Here is a 19518-nt window from a genome sequence, read left to right on the forward strand (position 1 = left end):
TTTGTTGTTGCAGTGTTCTTTTTAAAGCATTTTAGTCCACAGTTTGTCCTTCCAAGATGGTTCACTGAAAGCGTTCTTCATAAGTGCCCTGTGTTTTCAGAGATGCAGAGTAGCATTTCAAGGACTCCACTGAGCTCAATGTGATGTACGTACTTCAATGTAACATGCTAATTATACACAATGCTTCCCCTTTACTTTATAACCATCTCTCCTTGCAAGACAGTTTAAAGCAGATCTTCTCCTTGGTATGCATAAAAGCAGAACTTTTCAAACAGAAGCTAAATACTATTTTACAAAACATTCAGCCATTAAAGTGAAAAAGTGCTGTTTTTTCACTTTCACTGTTTTTAACTGTCAACATATTTGACAACTCTTCTTTTGTTTGATACAGAAAAAAAAGAGTTTTTATTCAGTCAACTTAGTTCTGGCATTATGCATTGAAAGAATGTGCATTCTTTTGGTTTCATGTATGAGCCTCAAAAATGCAATGACATATAACTAACATACAAGCAACTTAAGTTACATACACTTTGAGACTTCAGCTGTTCTTTCCCTTAGGGAGCAATAAGATTTTAGGTTTGTTTTCCAAGGAGAGAAACAATTTCTTAATAAAAAAAGGATTTCCCTCTTGTCTAGCCTATTTGACTAACATTCCTATCGAATTCCACAGTCAAGGAAATCTAAGCCCAAAGGGCATCTTAAGCTGATTTCAGACAAATGATAGTAATATAGAAATCAATGCTCAGTTTCTAAAATGAGAGGGACTGAGCTCAAACTTTCCCAGAATCAGTCCCTGGGAACTCTTCCATCTAAATTCAAGTCTGAGCAGCTCTACAAGGTAGAGTAAGTATTTTGCTTAAGGAGTAATGCTGAGCCCTGTAATGAAAGACTTCAGGGCTGACTCCTGTACCAGTATTTTAAGAAATATTAAAGTAACAGGTTAGGAATGTTTTTAGATTAGCAGTTGGTCCATTCTAATAACCTGTTTTCCATATCCAATTGTTCTAAGATATAAATGCCATTTTAATAAATTAGACTGCCCATCTATTAAAGACAGCTTGGCCATTTATTTTACATATAATTAAAACTGTCCTGAAGAAAAAAGAACCCTTTGATTATAGATTAGGCATGCACCCATCTCTCTATGGCAGATAGGAAAGTATGCCTTTTCTGAGAAGGTATCTGCCAGTACTTGTGTTAACCTTATATAGTAAAAAAAATCAACTGAGTACACATTGCAGCCATGTTCTAACCAGACTCATTCTGTAAGTTTCCAACACACCTGAGCTGTATGAAAAAAAGACATCAGAGGAGAAGCAAAACTCTCCTGTAGCTACACAGCTCACAGAAGTTCTGATTGTGTTTATTCCGACCATCAGAATACACTGTACATAACCAATTTAACACGAGCTGGCTAAACCTGCTCAGAACATGGATGTTTGCAATTCTTCCTTAAACATGCCTTCAAAGCGGAGGTCTTTAGCCATGAGTTCTTCTTCCACATCCTCTAGTGCCCACTGATGATCAGTCAACTCCAAAGCTTCCCATTCAGTCTGCAATGACAAACAACTTTGACAAGGCCAGCACAGGTATCCCCAACAACAGCTTTAATTCTTGATCCCTGTCTTAAGCCTGTGTTCAACTTTAACATAATTTATTCATGATAGTTCAGTTATTTCAGATATCAAGGTCTTACTTCTTCAGAGTAATTAGCTCCTCCATACAAAAGAAGTTATCTGTTCACAGAAAAAGAAGTAGGGAGAAGGGTTCCAGTACCACTCCCTGAAAACCTAGGGATTCTCTCCAGTTTGAAAAAAATCCCCCTTATCAGTATATGGATCTACTGCACAGCTTTTAAAAAATCTGTATGCTGGAGCCTTGTTCAGAATTAGATACTGAGAGCACTTATCTTCCTTGAATCTACAGGGAAAAAATCCTCCAAGATAAAAAAAAATAAATCACCCAATTACAACTTTAATTAATTAAATTTAATTAAAGAATTCTATTGCCTAGGATAAGTTGTGCTAGAAAGCTGTCTTTCAGAGATGCTGATCTTCTCAGTTAGAAATCCAAACAAATTTCTAAAGAACACCAAGGCTCCTGGGAACACCATCTGAAATGATTGCATTGCACAGAGCTTGCCACTTATAAAAATGTCAATCAGAAACTTGCAAGACCACAGTTAACATTACAAATTGGCATTTAAAAAGAGGATTGGGTGAAGGAAGAGGGAGAAACTGGTAGCATGAAGAGACAGCGAAAGTGGAAAAGCTGAGCAGAAAGCAAAGTGGCAGCAATGGAGGCAGGGTGGGAGAGGCGGGAGGTGGCAGCAAAGGTGCAGGGGAAGCAGCAGGAGGAGGAAGAAGGTGGTGGTGGCAATGCCATGGAAAGGAAGCATGAAGGCCAGTCTTTCTGATCCAAGGCTCCCTCCATCTGGCATATGATGAGGCGAAGTCTAGGGACTGAACAGAAAGTATGTCTGATGTACTTTTCTATCCAAGCATTCCTCTTCCCTAAATCAATTGGTTGGCCTCATCAACCGTGCTCTGCTGAAACCAAGATGGGAGGAACTGGAGGCAAGTTATTTTTCTTCTCCATGAGTTCTCACAGGTGCTCCTGTTGTACTATCATAAAATCTGGAGTGCTCATTTCAATATTTGAAATGAAAACCTCCTACCTTGAATGCTTTATTGGTATCTGCAGGCATGGCCATTGCTGCCCCTGTTATCTGCTCCTGCATTACTCTGGACTGATCTGCAGCTGCAAATATATAAAGAGTGGCTCATGTTAGTCTGAATAAATATTATTGGGACTAACAAATACTATTGGGAGATTTTCAGTCAACACAGTACAACACTTAACAGTCAGACCCATACAATATCATTTTGCTGTTTTACAAAATCGTAGAAAAAGAAAAAAAAACAGTCAATGGGCTCCACTTCCTTCATCCTCAACAAGTGGAAGCATTTTGCCATTAAATTCCCGGGAGGCCCAGACAAGCAAACTAGTCTGAACTAATCACAAACCACTATAATGTACATGAGAGATCAGTAAGGAGAGTATACCCACAGCATTTATCTACAGGGTTTCTAGAACAGCATACAGGGATCCCCGCCTAACTCTCACCAGCTAAACATCTCAATTTATGCCAAACAACAAGTTACAAGGCAAAACATCCAAAAGAATTTGTTCAGTTTCTGATAGCTCTGCACTCCTGTGAAGGAGCAACCAGCACATTCATTGAGCATGGTTTGACCTCTCTACTTATCACTTTTCCAAGCCACACTTAACTTTATGAAAACAGCAGCAGCTTACCATTATCTTGGCCAAGAATGAGGGTATAAATGCTTCGAAGTCCAAACACATTCAGAAAATACCAGGAAGCAGAGCTTACCCTAACAAAATAAAGATATTTGTCTTGTTAAACATATACATAAAACTATCCAAGTGCCAGATTCCTAACTTTACAGTAGTGTTCACAGTTTTACATTGTTCAACATAAGATCAACTTTGAGCAATCTTACCAGGATGCATCCAAAGTAAGCAACTCAATCCCCTGCTGCAGCATTGGTTTAAACCGCAGTGTCAAAGGAAAAGGGACCTTTGCTGCAAGAAAGAAAAAAACTGGTCACAAAATATTATATAGCACCAAAAATGCATACTGCTTTACAGAAGACCACAAGACCACCACGCCCCAAGGAGCTTAAAATTGAATTTTTGACAGCGGGGGATACAGGATTAGCAGGCAAGAAAAGTAAGAGGCAAGGAGTGTGAGAACACACATACAGGCTTTTTTTTTCAGTTGGGCTTCAGAGGGAATTCAAGGGCTCCATACAAAAAATGGTTTTTGAAGACAAATTCATTCCCTCTATTCTCTGTAACCCCCAGGAGGCTTGTGGAAGCTGAAATTTCCGCCATCTTGGAATGGATTGTTTTATTGCTGATATATTTAATATATATTTTCTTCTTGGTTTTAACTTAACCTATTTATTGTATCTTTCCCTGTTGTAAGCTACCCTGAGCCCTGCTTGCAGGGAAGGGCAGCCTAAAAATCTAATATAATAAATAATAAATTTGAAGAAACAGTTCTGCTATACGTGTATTCCAGAACAGAGGGTGGCAGCCATTTATTCAGGAAATAGGAGAGTTGAAGCCAGTGCTGAGATTTGTTAAGATGTCACATGTTCTGAGCAATGAGACAGCTTTTATCCATAGAGGTAGGATGACTAAGATGTGACAAGAGACCCAATTTACCAATGCATTAGTGATAATTAATAGAAGGATGCAGAAGGACACTTAAAGCAAAAACTACTTATGTAGTAATTTTAACTCACTCCCAGTCTCTACTGGGTGTGAGTTCCAATGACAGTTTTGCTACCGAATGCCAATGCAGTAGCCTCAGTGTAAGGCAAGTCACTATTTCTGTTTTACAGAAAAGAAACCGAAGATGAGAAATACTGTCTTGCTCAAGACCAGTATTTGTCAGCTTCATATGGAGCCTCTGCAAAGACACAGCAGTGCACCAATGAGATGCAAGACCTTCAGACTCACAAAATAAGATTCTTAGACTGACACTTACTTGTAACAAAACCTGAAAAGGTCATGTTAATCCAGCCGCCAATTAGGATCATTGGCAGCACATTAGTTACATTCCCTTTCATCATATCTGTCAACATGGTAGGATCTGGAAGGAAAGCAGTTCAGATGAACTGGTGGATTCATCTAGACTACAACTCTTCAAAAGTCTTGTAAAAACAATAAAGGAAACCACTTTCATACAAATAAAGAGATCACTCTGGCTTCATCTAACTTTCATTATTCAACTAGAATTTTGGGTTGGAAGGCCTCAAGCGCACAGCCCAATGGGATTCCACTTTTCTTACCCTCATGGTGAATGTCTAGGGCCCCACAAACCAGATTTAATTCCCCCTCAACAGATCTCAAGGGCTTTCTTAGTAATGCTTCACTTCAAAAATATGAAGGGACCAAACCATTTTCACCAAATACTTAGCCAATTGTTTATTCTTAGAACCAGAATGTCTTCTTTTCATTTTTCATATATGCTAGCCTGTTGTCAAAACTGATGACATAAAACCAAGCTAACCTATTTTATTACTGTTTTATGGTTCATATATACATACAATCATAAAAAGAATAACTCTCTGGAAGGCTGCTTGTGACTATAAACATACCTGTCATTGGGGAGGGGGGCACTACTTTTCTTTTAGTTTTCTTAAAGAACCCATCCTCGGGATTATTGAAGAAATACTTCCGTGTTAGAAAGGACTAAAAAGAAAATACAAATTCTAATGACAAAGGAAACATTTTAGAAGACCCCAAATACATTGTTTGTGCTGCAATTTTTATTAACAATTGCAATTTAAACTTAACTCCTTGAAAGGGATGGTAAATTTAACAATGACCTCCAACGGCAACTGGATTGAGGCGGCATGGCGGTGCTGATGCTGTTAGATCTGTCGGCTGCGTTTGACATGGTCGACCATCAGCTACTGACCTGCCGCCTCGCCGACATAGGGGTTAGGGGGCTGGCCTTACAATGGCTTTCCTCCTTCCTCAAAGGACGGGGACAAAGGGTGGCAATCGGGGGTGAGCTCTCCCGGAGGCACACACTAGATTGCGGGGTGCCTCAGGGAGCAGTCCTCTCTCCGATGTTATTTAACATCTACATGCGCCCCCTTGCCCAGAGGTTTGGGCTTGGTTGTCATCAATATGCAAGTGATACCCAGCTCTATCTGCTAATGGATGGCCGGCCTGACTGCGTCCCAGGGAATTTGGACCGGGCATTACAGGCCGTGGCAACCTGGCTTAGGCTGAGTGGGCTGAAGCTGAACCCGATGAAGACAGAGGTCCTTTGCATGGGCCACGGTGCTCTGGGAAGGGAAATACCTCTCCCGGTTTTTGATGGTGCGCCGCTGAAAGCGGCGCGCCAGGTCAGGAGCCTGGGAGTTCTACTGGAGCCTTCACTATTAATGGAGGCCCAGGTAGCTGCCACTGCCAAGTCGGCGTTTTTTCACCTGAAGCGGGCAAGGCAGTTGGCCCCTTTCCTGAAGCGCTGGGACCAGGCAACAGTGATCCATGCGACGGTCACCTCAAGATTGGACTACTGTAATGCCCTCTACATGGGGCTGCCTTTGTGTCAAACCCGGAAGCTGCAGCTAGTGCAGAACGCAGCGGCCAGGCTGTTATTATCCATTTTAGATCATCAGGCATCAAGTACAAGTATCTCATCTTGGAAGTACTTCCTTACTGTTAATGTGAATAGAAATGTTTGAGTCTGCTTCACAATATGTTTACAACACAACTAGACTATGAAAATTAAAGTTTCAACCACTGGAACAATCAAGTATCTCACTTCCTGTAATATCTTAGTGTTGGAAAATGTCACAAACATGAAAACATACCTGCTTTGGAATGTACTTCCCATTTTCTCTGAGAACTCTGCTTCGAATTAGAACTTGGCTGGAAGAAAAAGCCATTACCATACATATGAAATATGAACAGAAAATAAAGTAGGCAGGCAAATTCCTTCCATGGTGGTTTCAAAATTAGTATGCAACATATCTTATTCCATGCCATTGATATCTGTTTCATTTATTTTTCTATTGTGTATGTAACTTGTTGTGAACCACATTAGGACTCCTGAATGGAAAAGTGGTCTAAAAATATGCCTTACATACATTCATACATTCCATTTTTGCCATACCAATATTATCTCCTGTAGGAATTGTAATGGGTTACAAAATAGTAATTTCTCACTGTAACTGGGGATCAACTGGTGATGGGGAAGAACAGAATTAACGTTTTGGATAAACAGCAGGATGTACAAAATATAAATGAATAGTTTCAGGTGGGTAGCCATGCAGTAGGAGAATACGATTAGAGTCTAGTAGCATCTTAAAGACCAACAAGATTTCCATATTATAAAATTTTGAGAGTCAAAGCTCCCTTCTTATCTGAGAAAAAGAGGCTTGCCTCTTGAAAGCTTATGCCCTGAAAATCTTATTGGTCTTCAGGATGCTACTGGACTTGAATCATCCAGTGGTTAGTTAATCCATGTATTTGCTGTGGGAAAATACAGTATGGGTACATGGATTTTCTTACATTGAGATTATCTCCAGACTGGAAAATCATTAAGTGCTTGCAAAACAAGCCTGTCATAATTTAAGGTGCAAGCAACCACATTAGCTTGGCAGTCTTTATTTCCTCGATTTTGCAATAAAAATCTCATCTCTCGATACAAAACTTTCAAAGAAAGTTATCTTTCTGTGAATACCCTTGATAAAAAAAATTTTGTTTAAAAAGTTTTTAAACATTTGCCAAAAAATACGCATAAAACAACAGCACAGAAAAGCTTATAGAATGGCCTGTCTGATGATGTCAGGTAGGCTACCAGTCTCCTGGCATTCCACAAATTATGCAAAACTTAATTATTCAAGAGGGCATTTTTACACAGGTAATAGGTAAATAATTGAATAGTTCAGAACAATGATTTAATAATGAGAAAGGGGCTGTAGACTATAAATGTAAAGTACGTACTATCTATCACTGTATGAATTCTCTTGCTATGTAATTTCTGCACTGTTTAACACAACATGTTAATACTTATACTTTATTTCAGATGTCTGCTATCCTAATCTTACTACATTGCTTATTGGAGGTTCCATCCTGTTTGTATTGATTAACATTGTACATCTCTCAGTGAGAATAGAGGACTATAAATAATATAAATAAAAATAAAATAAAGTCAAGATAAATGTAGAGATCTCCAGTATTTCTAATAACATAGTTATCATTCATTTTAGACATGTACGTGGCAATTTAGGTGTTTTTTTTTAATTTAAAGATAGAACCACCATAGATTTTAGTCATCCCAAATGACAAGATCTATTGGCTAGGTTCCTCCATAGTCTGTCTTATACATTGTTCTTTATTGCGGAGGTACTTCTACTTTCCTCACTGCCCAGTAATTGCTATACCAGTAATATAAATATCACACACCATCAGCATAATACACCTCATCTGTTTGACACCTTTGCAAGCAGCTGAAACCGCTTGCTGAATGCTACAATAATATATTTTTGCCATTACACCTGTTCAGCTTCTGCATTAGCAGAAGAGTCACCAGACAACACTGACAATAGTTGCATGCTTTTCTTACCTATCAGACACTTGCTCTTGTGTGAGCTTTTTGTCACTCTGCAACAGGATTGACACATAGTGGCGAATCATCCCCACAAAGAAGGTGATAAAAACTATAGGAAGCACCACCCATAGTCGGATATTGGAATCCAGCAACAGCTCTGGCTCACTCATGCTTTAAATATAATACTGGTCATGTGCATCAGTCCAATCTTTAATATCTAGAGAAATACAAATTGTGATGTAAGGACAAATTCATCTATTTTATTTATTTATTTCTGTTAATTTGTACCGTGCTCATCCCAAAAATGGCCAACAAAAGCAAGTTTAATTGCTTTACACTGTTCCAAGATACCGGGTCAGCTCATCTTGGTGCTTATTTTCTTATTTCAAGAAATGTTTTCTGCTCCCAACTGCTAAAGCCCCTCAGAACATGATTACCATTCCAACACTAAACACCTGACAGTCATAAGAGTCATTCCAGAGTGAAGACTGGACTCAGGAATTGAGGTATCTCCTGTTTTGGATGGGGTTGCGCTCCCCTTCATATCTTGCTCATATCTTGGAGGTGCTGTTGGACCTGGGCTATCTGATAATCCAGTTCATCCTCTTTATCCAACAGATCGAAAAGGTGGCAGTGGTGGCCAGGGGTAATGTAACATTTGTTGATTTTTTTTGGTAATATATTTTAATTTTATATAAACAAACATAGAAAAGGTAGAATAGACTGAAATACCACAATGGTTCATTTATACATAAACAATGATATTTTGACCAACAAGAACATAAAAATCAATAAGTGAGAGAAGCCACCAATATTATCTAATAAATTGTAAGTAATAAAGTTTTTCTATCTATAAAATTGCTGAACAGATCTTACATTGTTAAGTACAAGTTACTTATGTACTTTTGATTTTGGTCTGATTTGCATATAAATACATTTACATTCCTAACCATTCTTGACAATTCTGGTGTTTCTGGTGTTAGGTCATTGTAAGCATAAACATTTTGAACATATGCTACTCAATTCTGTCTCTTAATCCTTTTGGACTTTATAATTTTATTCTTATTTTAGTCTTTAAAGCTTTGCGACCTAATTTTGGTCAATATATGCAAAAAAATTTACTTATATTTCTTGTGGTCCTTTGTTCCTTTACTTTAGGCACTGGCTAACTAGGGTAGTATAAGATGGTTCTGGTTTCTTTGGAGTAGTTCTGGTCAAAGATATCCAACAGAGAGAAAGTCAAATGTACAACAACATTTTATTTATATAGAGCGGCTGTTGCCACTGCTGCCTCCTCCCCCCTTCCCATGATCCAGGAAGCAAGGGGGGAGGAAGCAGCAGTGGCAGTGGCCGCTCTTTTGCTGCCGTTCTTTCCTGCTGCTGCCCCGGCCAGCCCTCACTCTGCACTGATACTGATCAAGCTAGAGGGCCGGTAAAGGAGCCGCGAGCCTCCGGCACTATTTTACCCAGCGATCAGCTGATTGTTTTTTGGGGGGGGGGCTTTAAATCGCTTGGGAAGCCACGGTGGTCCACCACCCCTTCCCAGGCATTGAAATGGCATGGGGAAGGGAGGTGGAGGTGGCTGGAGAGCCTGGAAAGGACCCTTGCAGGCTGCAGGCCACAGCCCTCAAGCGGGGCAGGGCTCCATGGAGGGAGGCAGGGTGTCAGCGCAGGTACATTGAAGTTTCAACAAGGAACAGGCTTAGCTTTGTTGAAAACAAAGTTTCTGTTTATTGATTACAGCAATGCATTCCACAACGCAGGTTCATTGATACTAATGACGAAAGGGGTGCAAGCATGAGCATATAAGGATACACATCAAAGGCCAGGGGGTTTAAATCATTTCCCACCATAAAACTGGGACTTTTCAGCTGAGAAAAGCCCTGCGCCCTGCCTATCTGTTATCTCCCACCTACATAGCATTCTCGCCTCCTCTGCAATGGACTTGCTTGTCTCTTCCAGGCGCCTGGGAACGGCTAGATGTTTTACATTTCAAAGGCCTGCTGGTATTCTGGCTTCCCCCCCTCCTGGCCATCTCTCTACAATACTAGGGTTAGTGTAGCAAAAGGCATGGGGTAAGTTCACAGTAAATAAACAGTTTAGGTCATAAAGTAAGACTTCAGTGTATACAAGCTGACACAGGGCGTGGCCCTGTGGAGGGGGGCAGCGGGCGGTAAGTCTGCCTGGTGTGCCGTGTGCCCTAGGGCTGGCCCTGCATAGTGACCATATCACTGTAGCCTTGTCCAATCTACATCAGATCCCAATCTACTTTGGAGCTCAATTCAAGGTGCTTATGTAGCCTTTTAAAGCCCTATATGGTTTAAGGCCAGCATATCCAAAGGATTGTCTTCTCCTGTATGAACCTACCCACATACTTCAGTTACTTCCAGAGGCCCTGCTTCAGGTGCATCTGCCATCTGAGGCTAGATGTCTGGCAACCCAAGAAAGGGCTTTCTTGATCATTATGCTGAAGCTTTAGTTTTGATGCTTGCTGCCTGCGAGGCTATATTTGGATGGAAAAACAGCATAGAAATGCCGTAAATAAATAAAATATGAGGATATAATCGGGAGTGAAAACAGAGGAGGGAAGGGAAAAGGGAAAAATGGGGATGGGGGAAGTAGGAAGGAGGGATGAGAAGATATATTTCTTGAAACAGTAAATGTCTTCACTCTCTTTCAACCCATTGGTGGTAAACTTCTAAACTAGGTATAAGGTTAACTTTTCAACACCTTTAAACGCTATGAAAAAAGTGCCATTTTCATTATTTCTTTATCAATTCATAGAAAGGAGTCCATCTTTCCAACACTTCTTGCTTAGGTTTATCATTTAAAATGTCTGTCAATATGTCCATTTCAGCTGTTTCTAATATTTTCTGTGTCAGTTCTTCTATTGTTGTTATTTCTCTCTTTTTCCAGTGTTTGGCAAAAATTATTCTAGCTGTTGTTACAATATGTATTATCAAATGCTTGTGGCATCATATTTAACAAATATAATTCAGGTTTAAAGGGTACAATCATCTTTAAAACTTTCTGTAAAAGCTCATGTACTTTTGCCCAATAAGTCTGCACTGTTAGCCTGACTACCACATATGAAAAAAACTACCCACATGCTTTTCACATTTCCAGCATTAATTTGAAACCTCGGTATATATTTTTGCCAATTTTTCTGGTGACATATACCATCAATAAAACATTTTGTACAAATTTTCTTTAAAAGATACAGATTTTGTAATTTTAACATTTGTTTTCCACAATTGCAACCAATGTTCTAATTCAATGTTATGACCCAAGTTTTGTGCCCATTTAACCATAGATTCTTTTTATGATGTCTTCTTCCATCCTAATTTGCAACAAATATATATCTTAGATATTAATTTCTCATTAGATTCTAATATTTTATCAAATAGGCTTGTTTGTGAGAAGTCATTTTTTTGTCTTTTACATATCTTGATTTTAGTTGTATACCACAATAACAATAAAATTATTTGAAAGCAAAAAAAAAGCTTACTGTATGGAAATGTAGGGGAAACTAGGATCAGGCCTTCGATCCATTTTTTTAAATTAAAACATTTATTTATGTACGATAAAATATGAGAATTACAAGAAGACAGCTGTGTTACTAAGGGAAAGGGGATTTATGAAACCCTTAAACGTTTCTTCTCCTCTACTTTCAGGCTAGAGAAGATGATGAAGATTGAGGAGGGAGGTGAAAAAGGTAACTAGTTTTAATAACATAAGAACGTAACAGGAACAGGGTTTCTTTTGTACAGTTCAGCCCCTAGAACCTATTTTTAACGCTAGGGCGCAGCCGCTAGACACATGAAACAATATTCACAGGCAGGTTTCTCTATTCTCACATTCTGACATGTTACTGTTTTATGGTTTCCCACGCTAATGCAACCCAGATCAAAGGTTTTCTGAATTCGTTAATTTTGCTATTCTGCTATTGGTTTTTAACTTTGTACCACTTGGCATTCCAACCCCCCCCAGCTATATGTGGCTCTGCTTACTGTACCTCATTCTTCGTCTGAAGAAGTGTGCATGCACACGAAGGCTTACGTTCTGAATAAAACTGTTGGTCTTAAAGGTACAATTGATTCCTATTTTGTTCTATGTCTTGTCCTTACTATGAAATAATCACAGCCGGAATTAAGGCGAAGGACTTCTAGGCCTGAGCCCCGGCGGTACTTCTCACTTTAAGGGTTAAGCAGGGGCGGAGAAAACGCATCAGCACAAAATGCCCTTCTAAGAAAGGCGATGGAGAGGGAAAAAACGCGTCGGTCTCCTCCCTTCACAGGGGACCCCGCAAAAGCCCGGCTGCCGGTTCTTACCTCATCCCTTCAGGTTGCCCTGGTCCCACTTAACCCTTCCGGGAATGACGACTGACACCTTTACGAAGCGCCCGGCAGTGTGTCGTCACGAGCCAGATGAGGTCATCGCGATGCGCCTTCAGCTGATGTTTGGCGGGATCATTTGAGAGAAGGAGCTGTGGGCTGGCGGTAAGGGCTGAGCAGGCAGGGGAAGGGCGTTTGTGCTGAAGGGAAGGGCAGGATTATTCGTAGCTACTAGAAACCTTCCCTGGTGCTTGCTAGGGCTCCGTTTAAGTGGCGAGGGTTGTGTGTGTGCTCACTAACACTGTGATGAGCTGCTGTCATCCTAGGCCCCTTTATACAAGAATACGTTCCGTTAATTCAAGGGATGCTTACTTCCAAGTAAGATGTATCTGCTACGATGATCCTGCAATCACGTCGTGGAGAGTTACTTATGCTTAAATCCTGGTGTTTTTTTAAAAAAATGGGAACTAATGCTAGCCGTGTATGCATAGCATTGCGGGGGGTGGGGAGTAGCCCTGTGGCCTTTTAAAAACTGGCACGTTCATTATAGCATAAACTTTTGTGAGCCAGAGCTCTTTTCAACAGAGAACTGTCTCATGAAAGCTTATTATTATTTTGATTCCAGCAGTCCAACATGGCTAACCCTTTTAGAACTTATATTGAATAGTCAGTTTTAAAATGTTTTGTTAAAAAGTGTGTGTGTATATTAGTTCTTTAGCTGTGATTTCAGATATGGTTAAAGAAGAGCTGTATCCCATTCGTGTCAATAAGTAAGCTAGAGGCTAAAGAAGAGCTGTATCCAGTTTGTGTCAATAAGTAAGCTAGAGGCTGTCAGAAACCCATTGTTCCTCTGTTTGAGAAGCTTCCATTGGTGAGACTGAGTAGGAGAATAAAAACACTGCATCAGATAAAATTCAAGATGATTGCATATCTATATTACCAAATGTAACTGTCATGATTTTCTACCAAGGAATTTGGAACAATGTTACCGGAAAAGAAATGCCTTCTTTTTGACCCAAGTTTATTAGCAATAGAATAATAGGCATTCTTGCATTCTGACATGTTACTGTTTTATGGTTTCCCACGCTAATGCAACCCAGGTCAAAGGTTTTCTGAATTTGTTAATTTTGCTATTCTGCTATTGGTTTTTAACTTTTTACCACTTGGCATTCCAAACCCCACCAGCTATATGTGGCTCTGCTTACTGTACCTCATTCTTCGTCTGAAGAAGTGTGCATGCACACGAAAGCTTATGTTCTGAATAAAACTAAGTTGGTCTTAAAGGTGAAATTGACTCCTATTTTGTTCTATTGTTACTTATGTTTTGCTTCAGTTCTCTTTTAGATTCTTTAGTGGTTTCCTAATTCTATTTCAGTGGTGGCTAAATTTGCTTAACATAAGAGCTACATAGAATAAACATAAGATGTTTGAGAGCCACAAGATAGGAACATCAGATATTTGAGAGCTACAAGGCAGGAAGGGCAGCAGGCAAATAAGATACATTTTCCAAGCTGCTGGCTGGCTTGGCTTGGAGAAGTGATTTAAAGAGAGAAATGCCTTCTCCAAGCTGACTGACAGAGTGGTCAGAGAGCCACACAATATGTGTGAAAGAGCCACATGTGGCTCCCAAGCCACAGTTTGGCCACCCCTGACCTATTGTATTGTTTATTATGTCCTCTCCTTTCGACTTACTCTGTGTAATCTGTCTTGAGTCCAAGTGAGAAAGATGGACAATAAATAACATAAAAAATAAAGGAGTAGGGAATTCTTTGCATCTTTATAAACAATACAATTTTCATGTTTCTATGGAGTAATCCGTGGTAATGAAACTAGCTTCTAATTATACTGCAGAGCTTTCACAAGGATTGTGTATGGTATTGAAGAAAGCTTGCGCTGGGCAGCTTTCTCAATCTTGAATAAATGGTAAGTATGCTAAACGCATTTCCCTTGTGGGGATGTGGGATTATCAATCCAGTTTCCTGCACCAGGGCATGATTTACTAGACCAAAACTTTTCTTGGAAATTGTATATTTGTCTTTTCAAAACTGTATGCTAGCAACCAGCATTTTCTTAGAGATGTATTCACCTTACATTAATAACACTTGTCTAAAATAAGATGCTACTGTTCTGTTTGGTTTATAACCAATATAGCCTGCTGTAGTAAACTGTCTACATCACCTGTGGCAAACCTTTCTGCCATTCTCATATATTTATTTTTTATAAATGTCATGGTTCTAACTAAACAAGTTGCTGTTACTGGAGCATTGTTTCATGTTCATCATTTACCCTCAATGGCACATTATTCACAAAATCTGAAATTAAAAAAATAACAATCTTTATGCTGTTTCTCTCTTCTAACAGGGTACATCAGAGCCTGCTGTCATGACTTCAAGGCGGAAATTGTCCAAGTCCACAGCCCTTGGAGAAAATCTATTAGAAGAGTCACCAAGTATGTAAAGCAAGCACTGTTTCTGCTTTGTGGAATCCCTCTGATCATAAACACCATTTCATTTAGCAGTGCTCAGTGCAGCAACTAAAGCATGCAGAGACTTGTTCTCTATTGATGCTTCTCAGCTCTGGAAAACAGTTTCCTCAATAACTTGCAGCACTGAATGTATGAATTTGGCTGATGGTTCATAGAGAAAATTTCCAAAGGAGTTATATATTGATAACATAAATGACCATCCTGGAGGAACAATATTTCATGTTTTTCAAAAAGTCATTTATTGCAATTCATGGGAATGGCTGAATCTATACTTCTGTATCCTTTGCTTCTTGCATAGATGTACATAATATTAGCTCAAGCATTGTGTTATTGTATATATTGTATATATAATTTTAACACTTAGTCATGTTTGAGAAGCCCTGACAAACATGATTCAGCAAGTTAGATACTTCTAAGCACCACAGATTTCAGTGGGAGAGTTAAATCATAATTTAAATGTGTATATAACATTCTTTAATTCATTTGGTGATTTTAGAAATTTGGCCTACAATCTACAAAACCACTCAAATAAGTGCTTGGAGAAATGCCTACTTTGTGTTCTCTTCTTTAGGGTCCAGACCATTTTTGACAGTTGACATACAGTAAATAGCTCACTGATGAAATCAATGCGATTACATATTGTAGGACAACTGCTAAAAGTTGTCATGGATCTCAGATGATAATAGAAAAGGTTATATTGACTTTTTATACCTGTTTCTTATATTAAGTATGGATCATATTAGTTGGTTGAGATTTGTTTTTCTTACTCGAGTAACTTTTCTGTCTTAGAAACAAAGAAGTCTCGGATATCTGTTAAGAAAAACACAATTCCACAAGATGGCGTTATAGAGAACAACAGTGTTTTTGGACAGCTCCTCAAGACAGTGGGAATGACATTGAAAGCTGGAGAAAGACAGAATGAAATTGGTATAAAGCAAGTCTTTTATAATAGTCTTCTTTGGTGGGTTATGGCCTGTACCCAGCCACACATTGCAACGACACAAGGGAATTTACGTTTTTTCAAGAGGGGACAGCAATTTTTATTGGTTCACTTATCCCACTGTAAACCCCCACTTCACCCCCATCTGCTGTTCTGAGGATATGCTGACACCCAGCAAAAAATTGGAGAGCTCAGTGGGAAGGAGGAATCAAGCAGAGGTGCCATTCCTTCTTAAGAAAGCTTAACCCATGACCTTACGTCTTTGGAACTGTGTGGTTAGATACAGACTGGTATATCTAACAGATATGCTGAAAGGAAATATAATTTGCAAATGGTCATTTTCAATTTTGATCAGACTTCTGTAAGCATTAAAGAGACTGACCATACCTCTGATCATGCCCAGCTTACGATATAACCCTGCTCTCAACTTTCAGTGGTTCTGGAGAAGTGATCCTTTTATTCTTGGCTGTTCAAACATAAGTAAAGGGAGGTTTAAAATGTTTGCACACTAACATTTTTTGTGTTTTTGCAATCCAGTCCTAAAATACATTCAATAAGAGGGAGTCATTTACATTGCAACCAGTGATCTGACAGCATTTATGTTTCTCTCTGGAATCTTTCATATTTAAAAGTGTTGCCTAGGAATTGATTGAATTGGAGCCAGGCTGTCTGGAGAACAAACTACCCAAACCTCCATGGGATGGGCATGAACTGGGAAAATGGTGGTTTGTGTTGGCTCATGGTTTGTTTGATGGCATGACCCACCATCTTCCCGAACCGGTTCATGTATTGCTCTCTGAGCGTTGGCGGGGGCCAGAGAGCAAGAAGGGAGGAGGCAACCCAGGGGACAGCACCATGGAGGGGGCGGTGGGTGGCAAGTCTGCCTGGGGCGCCATGCACCCTGGTGCTGGCCCTGGTGGTAGGACGGCCTCCTCACAAGTTAGAGATACCATACTCACAGGGAATCTTCAGCAACTTTGGCAAAGATAGGATTTGGGATGTCCGAGTTATAGCCCCCCTAAAGCAGGTGCCCCCAGGAAAACTCAGCTCTAGATTCAGGTTTGGTCCCTGAAACCACAGCAAGAAACACCTTCTCAGCCAGAAGAGACGTTAAAAAAATGTCCTACTGGGGGGGTGGGGAGGAGTCCCTCAGAGCCTCCCCTGAATCTGTCATGCAGCAAACAATTTTTCTGCTCTCATGACAATTAACTCTTCTCTCTCCATGCTGCAAAATGAAAGCAGCTGAGTCAGGATATGGTATTATACTGGCAGGGCTTGTTTTGAGCAGGAACACAGTTTTTGCTGGCTTGGTGTCAGGGGGTGTGGTCCAATATGCAAATGAGTTTGTGCTGGCCTTTTTCTACAAAAAAAGCTCTGTATACTGGTATATAATCTGCTCTCATGGAGCACCATGGTTGGCTTCCAGAGCTGCCAATCAAACTATAAATAACTGCTTTGGGTATTTCTAGGGCTCTCCACAAGTCCACCCACAGCGTTGCCTAGGAATTGATTGAATTGGTGCCAGGCTGTCTGGAGAACAAACTACCCAAACCTCCATGGGAAAAAAGCAGTTCATTTTGAGTTTGGGAGTGATGAAATGAACTGGTTTGAAGTTAACTTTGAACCAGCCTGGTTTGTGCTCAAACCACGGTTTGTTTTTTGGTTTGTGTCCATACCTATTTAAAAGCCTTTCCCCTCACTTTAAAAACTAATTTCACTAGTTTGAACAGAAGGCTTGCACTACTACTCTTCAATTCATTACCTTGCCTCTTTATTGTCATGCATTTTGCTTGTCTTTTTTCTTAAATGTTTATCAGCTGCTTAGAAACCTTTTTTTCCTGGTGATGTCTTTTGTCAGAGGTACAACTAAGCTAGTTTATCAAACTACCCCTGACATTGCAAGGTCCACTTACTATTAGCATCTTTGTATTGTCCGTTTCGTTTATGGATGTGGTATGTGAGTAGCTTCACAGAGAAAAGCAGTTCTTCTGGGGAATGCCAGCAGAGAACTGGAAAAGAGGGCAGTAGCCATTTAGAATTCAATTGTTGTAGTAAGAAGTAGTAATTGTTAAATGGAGTTTGCTTATAAATTCTACCGTTCACTCTACTGTGGTATTATTTTATGGAGTTTACAGCAAATGTTATAAGGATTTTTAAAATCTTAAGCAAAATAAATTGGAGCCTGTTTAGTATTGAGATTATAATATTTGACTCTCTTGCTCATTAGCTACAGATGGTGCAATTTTCCAGAAGAAGCTTAATCAAGCCTTGAGGAAACACCCTTCTTATCCACAGGTAGTTTTTTATATGTATTCTGAACAGTGTGATATTTATATTGATTCTTACTGCAAATACCAGGTGTCTTTTCATCTGTAATGGATTCTAGCAATCAAGTTTGGAGGAAAACAATTCAACTTGATTGCTAGAATCCATGATAGATGAAAAGATTGGAACTTTGTTTCAAATTCGCTGCTAGGGCATCTTTCACTCCACCACACCCTTCTTTTTTCTTCTGAACCCATTTCCTTCATTGTTCTACTTGATTTGAGTCATCTACAATGCCATCCTTTGCAGAATTACATTTTTCCAGTGGACTTTAGAAAGGTATGTCATAGCACTTGTTAGTATAGGAATTACTATCAAAACAGGACATGAGAGGAAAATCTTGATGATCATGTAGAGTTCTTCTGAAGACTTGTTTGAGGAATGCTGCTGGCATATTTGGAATGAGTGTTACATTTATAGTGGAAGGGATGACAGATGCTGATTGTGTACAAAATGTTCCAGCAAATTGAACAAGAATAAAATCCACAACACAATTTTTTAATTTAAATTTTGTCTTTATTCTGTACTCAATTTTTGTTTACATAGTTTTGTTTTTGTTATATCCTGTTTGTTTGGGGGGTTTTGTGAAGCTGGAAGGTGGCAGAAGCAGGGAGGCTGAGGGGAACAGTTGTCACCAGTTTATCACTAGATGTTACATGAAAGCATAACAAATTACAGTTCTCATACCCCCACCCCAAATAAAAGGGGGGCCAAGAAGAACAAAACTCATTCTTCTGCCTTATGGCAGGGCATCCTAAATGGTAATGTCTACTATTACTTTGTTCTTTTCTCTTTCTTCTCTGTAGGTTGTTGATGAGTTGGTCAGTGGCTTGGAATCCCATATAGAAAACAGAGATCAGTTCAGGAATTGCCTTCTTCCTTGTGCACCTGCACAGAGTCTGGAAATGAGGTCAATAAAAATTGTCCTTGTTTGCTCCCTGAAAATGTTGAGCTGTTCAGCAATTATGAAATAAACATTCAAGGAAATTAGCTACAATGCAGGAAATGGCTTCCTGATAATCTGAATTGGAATTGGGAAACTGAATCACTTTTTAGAGGTCTGTCCCTAAGCCCAAAACAGATTATTTTAAGCACTATGTATTGGTAATTGTATTTATTTAAAATACTCATATCCAGTCTTTTTATACTTAAGGTGGCTAGCAAAGCAAAAACCCAATTGTGAATTTATAAAACAAAATTGGTGAGATACACGCATTTGTTCTACATTTGGCTATCCCAATGTAGACTGTGTTGACTTAAATCCAGCCAC

General features: G+C 39.5%; 2 protein-coding genes across 2 annotated transcripts in view; one reads left to right on the forward strand and one right to left on the reverse strand.

Annotated features, from left to right (window-relative positions):
* Positions 1-1347: 1347 nt before the first annotated feature.
* Positions 1348-12806, reverse strand: EMC3 (ER membrane protein complex subunit 3). The gene is made up of 9 exons (XM_060240079.1): positions 12496-12806; positions 8180-8381; positions 6423-6480; positions 5193-5286; positions 4580-4684; positions 3525-3606; positions 3316-3395; positions 2678-2760; positions 1348-1553 (listed from the first exon to the last, which is right to left on the reverse strand). Exons 2-9 carry the CDS (start codon positions 8332-8334, stop codon positions 1425-1427), a joined length of 786 nt encoding a protein of 261 aa, XP_060096062.1. The 5' UTR covers positions 8335-8381; positions 12496-12806; the 3' UTR covers positions 1348-1424.
* A 2040-nt stretch (positions 12807-14846) lies between these two features.
* The window catches only part of FANCD2 (FA complementation group D2), a 69353-nt gene continuing 64681 nt past the window's right edge, over positions 14847-19518 (forward strand). The window contains exons 1-4 of the mRNA XM_060240080.1: positions 14847-14947; positions 15773-15910; positions 18151-18218; positions 19055-19158. Coding sequence (XP_060096063.1) covers positions 14881-14947; positions 15773-15910; positions 18151-18218; positions 19055-19158 — 377 coding nt within the window. The 5' untranslated portion in view covers positions 14847-14880. The remainder of the gene's footprint in view (positions 14948-15772; positions 15911-18150; positions 18219-19054; positions 19159-19518) is intronic.

Source organism: Heteronotia binoei, chromosome 5 (genome assembly GCF_032191835.1).
Source record: "Heteronotia binoei isolate CCM8104 ecotype False Entrance Well chromosome 5, APGP_CSIRO_Hbin_v1, whole genome shotgun sequence".
Classification (NCBI taxonomy): domain Eukaryota; kingdom Metazoa; phylum Chordata; class Lepidosauria; order Squamata; family Gekkonidae; genus Heteronotia; species Heteronotia binoei.